General features: G+C 42.0%; 1 protein-coding gene across 1 annotated transcript in view; it reads left to right on the top strand.

Annotated features, from left to right (window-relative positions):
• SAMHD1 (SAM and HD domain containing deoxynucleoside triphosphate triphosphohydrolase 1) overlaps window positions 1-8,393 on the top strand; it is a 60,029-nt gene that overhangs the window by 36,687 nt on the left and 14,949 nt on the right. Inside the window, exons 7-8 of the mRNA XM_017511281.2 lie at window positions 3,511-3,602; window positions 4,839-4,954. Coding sequence (XP_017366770.1) covers window positions 3,511-3,602; window positions 4,839-4,954 — 208 coding nt within the window. The remainder of the gene's footprint in view (window positions 1-3,510; window positions 3,603-4,838; window positions 4,955-8,393) is intronic.

Genomic DNA, 8,393 nt, shown 5'->3' on the forward strand with positions numbered 1-8,393 from the left:
GTGATCCTCCTTCCTCAGCCTCCCAAGTAGCTGGGACTACAGGTACACACTATCATGCCTGGCTTGTGTAAGGCATTATTTTAAGTGCTTCAGTTGGATCAACTCAATCCTTAAAATCCTGTGAGATAGGTACTATTATTCCATTCAACAGGCGAGCAAATTAAAGGACAGAGAAGGCATATAATTAACAACTGATAAGAGTTGGAATTTCAACCCGGAAAGTTTGGTTTCAGAATCTCCTTTTTAATCACTATATTAGTGTTGAAAAATTTTATGTAGTTGACACCTGAGCAAAATGGTGTTTGGGGGTGTTGTCCCCTCTCCTAGTGGAAAATCTGTATATAACTTTTCTTTTTTGAGACAGAGTCTCCCTCTGTCACCCAGGCTGTGGTGCAGTGGTGGGATCTCTGCTCACTGCTACCTCCGCCTCTCAGTTCAAGTGATTCTCCTGCCTCAGCCTCAGGAATAACTGGGTTTACAGATGCCCAGCTAATTGTGTGTGTGTGTATGTGTGTGTGTGTGTGTGTGTGTGTGTTGACCATGTCTTGCTCTGTTGTCAGGCTGGAGTGCAGTGGCCTGCCTCCCAGGTTCAAGCGATCCTCCTGCCTCAGCCTCCTGAGTAGTTGAGACTACAGGAGTATGCCACCACGCCCAGCTAATTTTTATATTTTTAGTAGAGATGGGATTTCACCATGTTGGCCAGGATGGTCTCGATCTCTTAACCTCATGATCCGCCCACCTCAGCCTCCCAAAGTGCTAGGATTACAGACATGAACCACTGCGCCCGGGCCATAATATTTTTATTTTCAGTAGAAATGGGGTTTCACCATGTGGCCAGGCTGGTCTCAAACTCCTGACCTCAAGTAATCCACCCTCTTTGGCCTCCTACACTGCTGGGATTACAGGCATGAGCCACTCCACCCGGCCTGTGTATAACTTTCCCAAAAACTTAACTACTAATACCCTCCTGTTGACCAGAAGCCTTATTGATAATGGTAAATTACACACATTTTGTATGGTTTTTAAATTTTGTCTTTTGTTTTCTTTCCAGACAGGATCTTGCTCTATTACTCAGGCTGGAGTACAGTGGCACTGTCAGAGTGCACTGTAGCCTTGACTTCCTGGGCTCAACTGATCTTCCTTCCCTCCTCTTCCTCCTGAGTAGCTTGGACTACAGGCATATGCTCAGTTAATTTTTCAATTAATTTTATAGAGGTGGGGTTTCACTATGTTGCCCAGACTGGACTCAAACTCCTGGGCTCAACCAACCCACCCCACCTACCTCAGCCTCCTAAAGTGCTATGATTATAGGTGTGAGCCACTGCATCCAGCCCATTTTGAATGGTACATGTATCATATACCATATTCTTTTTTTTTTTTTTTTTTTTTTTTTTTTGATACAGGATCTCACTCTGTCACCCACATTGGAGTATAGTGGCATGATCTCAGCTCACTGCATCCTCTACCTTCTGGGCTCAAGCAAATCTCCCACTTCAGCTTCCCGAGTAGCTGGGACCACAGGTGCATGCCACTACACTGGGCTAATTTTTCTATTTTTATTTTTTAATTTTTTTTGTAGAGACAGAGTTTTGCTATGTTGCCCAGCCTGGTCTCAAACTCCTGACCTCAAACAATTCACCCTCCTTGGCCTCCCAAAGTGCTCATGTGTGTGAACCACTATGCCCAGTCTACTGTATTCTTACAATAAAGTAAGCTAGAGAAACGTTATTAAGAAAATCATAAGGCAAGTGCAGGCACAGTGGCTCACGCCTGTAATCCCAGCACTTTGGGAGGCCAAGGCTGGCAGATCACTTGAGGTCAGGAGTTTGAGATCAGGCTGGCGAACATGGTGAAACTCCGTTTCTACCAAAAATACAAAAATTAGTTGGGTACAGTGGCACGTGCCTATAATCCCAGCTACTTGGGAGGTTGAGGCAGGAGAATCAATTGAACCCCGGAGGCAGAGGTTGCAGTTAGCCAAGATTGCTCCACTGTACTCTAGCCTGGGCAACAGAGCAAGGCTCTGTCTCAAAAAAAAAAAAAGAAAAAATCATAAGGCAGAGAAAGTATGTTTACTATTCATTAAGTGGAAGTGGTCATCATCCTAAAGGTCTTCATCCTTATCATCTTCACATTAAGTGGGCTCAGGAAGAGGAGGCCTTGGTCTTACTGTCTCAGGGGTGGTGGCAGGACAAGAAAATCTGTATAATTGAACTCTCACATTTCAAGCATGTGTTGCTAAAGGTCGCTGTGGTTAAACAAGTGAAGTCCCTAGGTCCCTGTTAGATGGCAGCCATGTAACCAAAAAGTAGTATAGTACTATACTATAGAAAGTCAAGAATGGCTAGGTGTGGTGGCTCATGCCTGTAATCCCAGTACTTTGTGAGGCCAAGGCAGGCAAATCAATTGAGTTTATAAGTTTGAGTCCATCCCAGCCAACATGGTGAAACCCTGTCTCTACTGAAAATACAAAAATTAGCCAGGCGTGGTGGCACACACCTGTAATCCTAGCTACTTGGGAGGCTGAGGTATGAGAATTGCTTGAACTAGGGAGGTGGAGGTTGCAGTTAGCCGAGATTATGTGCCACTGAACTCCAACCTGGGTGACAGAGTGAGACTGTCTCAAAAAAAAAAAAGTCAAGAATGAAGAACATAAGAATAACAATACCTATTTCCTAGAGTTATTGGGAGATTCAAACATATAATTTAAGAGGCCTAAAACAGAACCTGTCAGAGAGTTTGAGCACATAGTAGATTTTAGGAGTTTGTTTTGTTTTTGTTTTTTTTTCCGAGACAGAGTCTCGCTGTATCGCCCAGGCTGGAGTGCAATGGTGCGATCTTGGTTCACTACAACCTCTGCCTCGTGGGTTCAAGCAATTCTCCTGCCTCCTGAGTAGCTGGGATTACAGGCAACTGCCATCATGCCCAGCTAATTTTTGCATTTTTGTAGAGACGGGGTTTCACCATTTTGGCCAGGCTGGTCTTGAACTCCTGACCTCAGGTGATCTGCCCACCTCGACCTCCCAGAGTGCTGGGATTTACATGTGTGAGCCACTGTGCCCAGCCTAGTTTATTAAGAATTAAAGTTCTTGCAATGAAAGACTTACATTCCAGCCTGGGCAACAGAGCAAGACTCTATCTCAAAAAAAAAAAAAAAAAAAAAAAAAAAACAAAAAAAAAAAAAAAAAAAAAAAAAAAAAAAGAAAGTTAGCCAAGCATAATGGCTGATGCATATTGTCCCAGCAAGTTTGAGGTGGGATGATCACTTCATACCAGCCTAAAAGAACTTGTCTTTAAAAAAAAAAAAAAAGGAATGAAAATTGCAAGCCAATAAATGGCTTTACTAATCTGCCTCCTCATTTTTTATTAGGCTTGAAGGTGTTAATGAAGTAGCACCTGTGAGTAGCCCTCTTGTCTGCCACTATCCTGTTTCCTTGTCCTATACACTTGTCTATTAATAAGGTTAATGTAATTTGATCCTATTAATATTTATTTTATATTTTCCTGCAGGAAGTTGGAAATCTGTATGACATGTTCCACACTCGCAACTGTTTACACCGTAGAGCTTATCAACACAAAGTTGGCAACATCATTGATACAATGTAAGAAACTTGATGGTCATTTCCCTATAAAATATTCCATGATACTTTGCTAGAGTATCATACTAGGCTCAACTTGACATTTCTAGATAAGTTTAAGTGCATATTAAGTGATTAAATCTAAAATGGTTTCCTTAAAGAAAAACTCTAGAATAAAGTTAATTTAGTTGGAGGAAAAGGAGGGAAATGAATAAAGGGGCAGATGAAGAAGAGCTGGCTTCGGCCAGGGATGAAGCGGCAGTGCTGGGATCACTCAGGACCTCTGAACAGGTAGTCACTTACATACCAGATATAAGTCATCAGGAGAATGAGAGGTAGGGCATGAATATTTGAATTCTGAGATTAATTACAAAAATAAACTTTAAGGATTAAGATTAATGTCTAATTCTTTCCAGTCAAATATTCATCAAAAATAGTACCAAATGGTAAAACCAACAGGAATTTTACCTCTTCCTGACCCAGTCAGAACCGTAGCAGAAAACTATATAGCCAGGTCTCTTCATGACTCAAAGACTCCATGAGGAGTTATCAAACACTGGGTGTGAGTCAAGTTACTTCTTCCATGACTCTAAAATTAAGCCTTAAATTGATTAACCTTTATTTCGTTTTTCCATTTGTGTTGAGGAAATTTATCTTCATTCCTATTTTTCACCTGTCCTTTGTCATGAGCAGATTACTTGGAATACATTCTCCTATTTGTATGTTAATACTTTGGTAAGAGTTGTTGTTGTTGTTGTTGTTGAATTCAGAGAGATCTAAGCTCAAAGCCTGGCACTGTTTCTTCCTAAGTTGGTTAAATGAAAATTCACTTCATTTCTGTATCTGTAAAATTGGGGCTGGGCCGGGTGCAGTGGCTCACGCCTGTAATCCCAGCACTTTGGGAGGCCAAGGCGGCTGGATCACCTGAGGTCAGGAGTTTGAGACCAGCCTGGCCAACATGGTGAAACCCCATCTCTAAAAAAAATACATATATATTGGGACTGAATATCCCTACCTTATTGTTGGGAAGATTAAAGAAGATGATGCATGTAAAGCCCTGCCGCAGTGCCTGGAACACAGTAAGCATGGTAGCTCACAGGCCACCATGCACATGGTTAGTATGGTTGAGAAGCAATTGTCTTTAGAACCATTGTGCCTCATTATTTTATTTCCCAAAAGTAGAAAGATTTCCTTAAGCAAGACATAAGGCAAATATTCAAAATTTCTCATAAGCATCCATTTTTGCAAAATAATTTTTAGGATTACAGATGCGTTCCTCAAAGCAGACCCCTACATAGAGATTACAGGTACTGAAGGAAAGAAGTATAGCATTTCTACAGCAATTGATGACATGGAAGCCTACACTAAGCTTACAGGTAAGAAGTAACAGGTAACATAGATGGTCCACCTCAGATAAACTATGTCTCTGAATTGCCAATAGGTTATTTTTCTTTATTTTATTTTTCATTTTTAAAAATAATTATTTAATTTTACAAAAATAAAGAAGGGGTCTCACTATATTGCTCAGGCTGCTCTCAAACTCCTGGGCTCAAGTGATCTTCCTGCCTTGACCTCCGAAAGTGCTAGGATTACAGGTGTAAGCCACTGCACCCAGCTGATGGAAGTATTTTAGCTTCCCAAGGAATTATCTCCTTTTGAATTTGAGTTTTATTTCTGTCTTGTACTGATAAAGTGAACTTGACTGAGTGATTTAACCTACCTGAACCTCTCATCTATAAAATGAGGGTAATGATACCTAGCATATAGTTTGTTGTGATGTTTAAATGAGGAATAGCACCAAGTACAGACTTGACAAATAAGTACTCAATATGCATTATTTTACTTTTATTTTTTGAGACGGAGTCTTGCTCTATTGCTCAGGCTGAAGTGCAGTGGCACAATGTTGGCTCACTACAGCCGCCACCTCTCAGGTTTCAGCAATTCTCCTGCCTCAGCCTCCTGGATAGCTAGGATTACAGGCGTAGCCCACCATGTCCCACTAATTTCTGTATTTTTAGTAGAGATGGGGTTTCACCATATTGGCCAGGCTGGTCTTGAACTCCTGACTTCAGGTGATCTGCCTGCCTTGGCCTCCCAGAGTGCTAGGATTATAGGCATGAGCCACCACGCCCGGCCCATTATTTAACTGTTTAATTTTATTTTTATTTATTTTATTTATTTTTTGGAGACAGGATCTTATTCTGTCATCCAGGCTGGAGTGCAGTGGTGCCATCACAGCTTATTGGAGCCTCAACCTCCTGAGCTCAAGTGATCCTCCTGCCTCAGCCTCAGCCAAGTAGCTGGGACTATAGGCATATACCACCACACCTGGGTAGTTTTTTAAACTCTTGTAGAGACAGGGTCCCACTATGTTGCCCAGACTTGTCATTATTTAACTCATAATATACCTGAATACTAACAAACTGACTTGGTCATTTAAGATTGTTTTCATTGCAAAAACACAAGATGTCAGGAACATCAGTCCACACTTTTGCAGAAACAAAATCTTGAGCTTAGTGTGGGAAGGAGGAAAGAGAGGTAAAGGTGCCACAGGTGGTTCTTTATTGTGGGAAAGTATTGCCTGAGATAAAGCAAAAGAAATAGAACAAAAAGTGTACAGCAGTCAGAGTTAAAAATTACGAAACCATTTACTAAAAATAAAATTGGGCCAGGTGCAGTGGCTCATGCCTGTAATCCCAGCACTTTGGGAGGCCGAGGTAAGCAGATTACCTAAGGCCAGGAATTTGAGACCAGCCTGGCCAAAATGGTAGAACACTATCTCTACTAAAAATACAAAAATTAGCCAGGTGTAGTGTCATGCACCTGTAATCCCAGCTACTCAGGAAGCTGAGGCAGGAGAATCACTTGAACCCAGGAGGCAGAGGTTTCAGTGAGCCAAGATTGTGCCACTGCACTCCAGCCTGGGCAACAGAGCAAAACTCTGTCTTAAAAATAAATAAATAAACAAACAAAAAAAAATTAAATTGGAAAGCAATCCTATAGCTTACGGAATCAGTGGAAAGGCTGGAGGCTCTGAAAATGGAGAAAACAACAGAAGCCAAATGACTTAAGACACAACCAAATCGCTCTACCATAGCTTCCTGCCTAGAGTGCCGCTGTTCTACCACAGCTGGATTCTATTTGCTGCACACTGACAGAATGAAACCTAAACTAGCTCCTCCTAAACTGTCTTTTTAGACAGTTTCTTAAATTACCAACCCTTACAGATTGATATTTCTGTAAAGTATGATAAAAATGAATTACTAGAAAAATGAAATGGGGGGAAAAGACATGTAAAATACAAGCCTAAATTTTTATTATTCAACTTGACAGACTTCACATTACATTTCAGTAAATTTAATCAAAAGATACATAATAGGCAGACAAGGTGGCCCGTGCCTGTAATCCCAGCACTCTGAGAGACAAGGCAGACGGATTGCATGAGCCCAGGAGTTTGAGACCAGTCTGGGCAACATGGTGAAACCCTGTTTCTACAAAAAATTTAAATATTAGCCATGGCGATGTGTGCCTGTAGTCCCAGCTACTCAAGGTGCTGAGGCTGGGGGATCACTGCAGCCCAGGAGGTCGGGGTTACAGTGAGCCAAGATTGCACCACTGCACTCCCACCTGGGCAACAGGGTGAGACTCTGTATCAAAAATAATAATAATAGAGAACAAATTAAATTATAAAAACTATATACATTGCTCTTTTTTTTTGAGACAGAGTTTCACTCTTGTTGCCCAGGCTGGAGTGCAATGGCATGATCTCAGCTCACTGCAACCTCTGCCTCCCAGGTTCAAGCCATTCTCCTGCCTCAGCCTCTCAAGTAGCTGGGATTACAGGCATGTGCCACCATGCCCAGCTAATTTTTTATATTTTTAGTAGAGACGGGGTTTTTCTATGTTGGTCAGGCTGGTCTCGAGCTCCCGACCTCAGGTGATCCGCCCACCTCGGCCTCCCAAAGTGCTGGAATTACAGGCATGAGCCACCGTGTCCAGCTACATTGTTCTTTAAAAATATATACGTAAGGCCAGGCAGGGTGGCTCACACCTGTAATCCCAACACTTTGGGATGCTGAGAGACAGGTGGATCACTTGAGGTCAGGAGTTCAAGACCAGCCTGACCAACATGGTGAACCCCCATCTCTACTAAAAATACAAAATATTAGCTGAGTGTAGTGGCAGGTGCCTGTAGTCCCAGCAACTCAGAGGCTGAGGCACAAGAATCACCAGGAGACAGGGGTTGCAGTGAGCTGATATCAAGCCTGGATGACAGAGCAAGACATCATCTCAAAAATAAAATAAAAGAAAAAAAAATTGAACAAGCTGAGGATATTCGCTTTTAATTTTCATTCATAATAAAACAAGTAATGCCACATTTTTAAAAGTCATCTTCATCTAGGTGTATTTACATGTACCATTAGTCCCAGCTGTTCAGGAGACTGAGACAGGAAGATTAATTTTTTCAAATTATACTTACATTTAAACTACGTTTTAGTTTAGCTGGGCATGGTGGCATGTGCCTGTAGTCCCAGCTACTCAGGAGGTTAAGGCATGAGGATTGCCTCAGCCCAGGAGGTCAAGAATGCAGTGAACCATGATCACATGCCACTTCACTCCAGCCTGACGACAGAGTGAGACGCTGTTTAAAAAATAAAATAAAATTTAGCCAGGTATGGTGGTACACGTCTGTAGTTCCAGCTACTCAGGCTGAGGCAGGAGGATTGCTTGAGCACAGGACTTTGATGTTGCAGTGAATTATGATAGTGCCATTGTACTTAAGCCTGGGCTACAGAACGTGACCTTGTCTCCTAA

Source organism: Cebus imitator, unplaced genomic scaffold (genome assembly GCF_001604975.1).
Source record: "Cebus imitator isolate Cc_AM_T3 unplaced genomic scaffold, Cebus_imitator-1.0 Scaffold18, whole genome shotgun sequence".
In the NCBI taxonomy this organism is placed as follows: Eukaryota; Metazoa; Chordata; class Mammalia; order Primates; family Cebidae; genus Cebus; species Cebus imitator.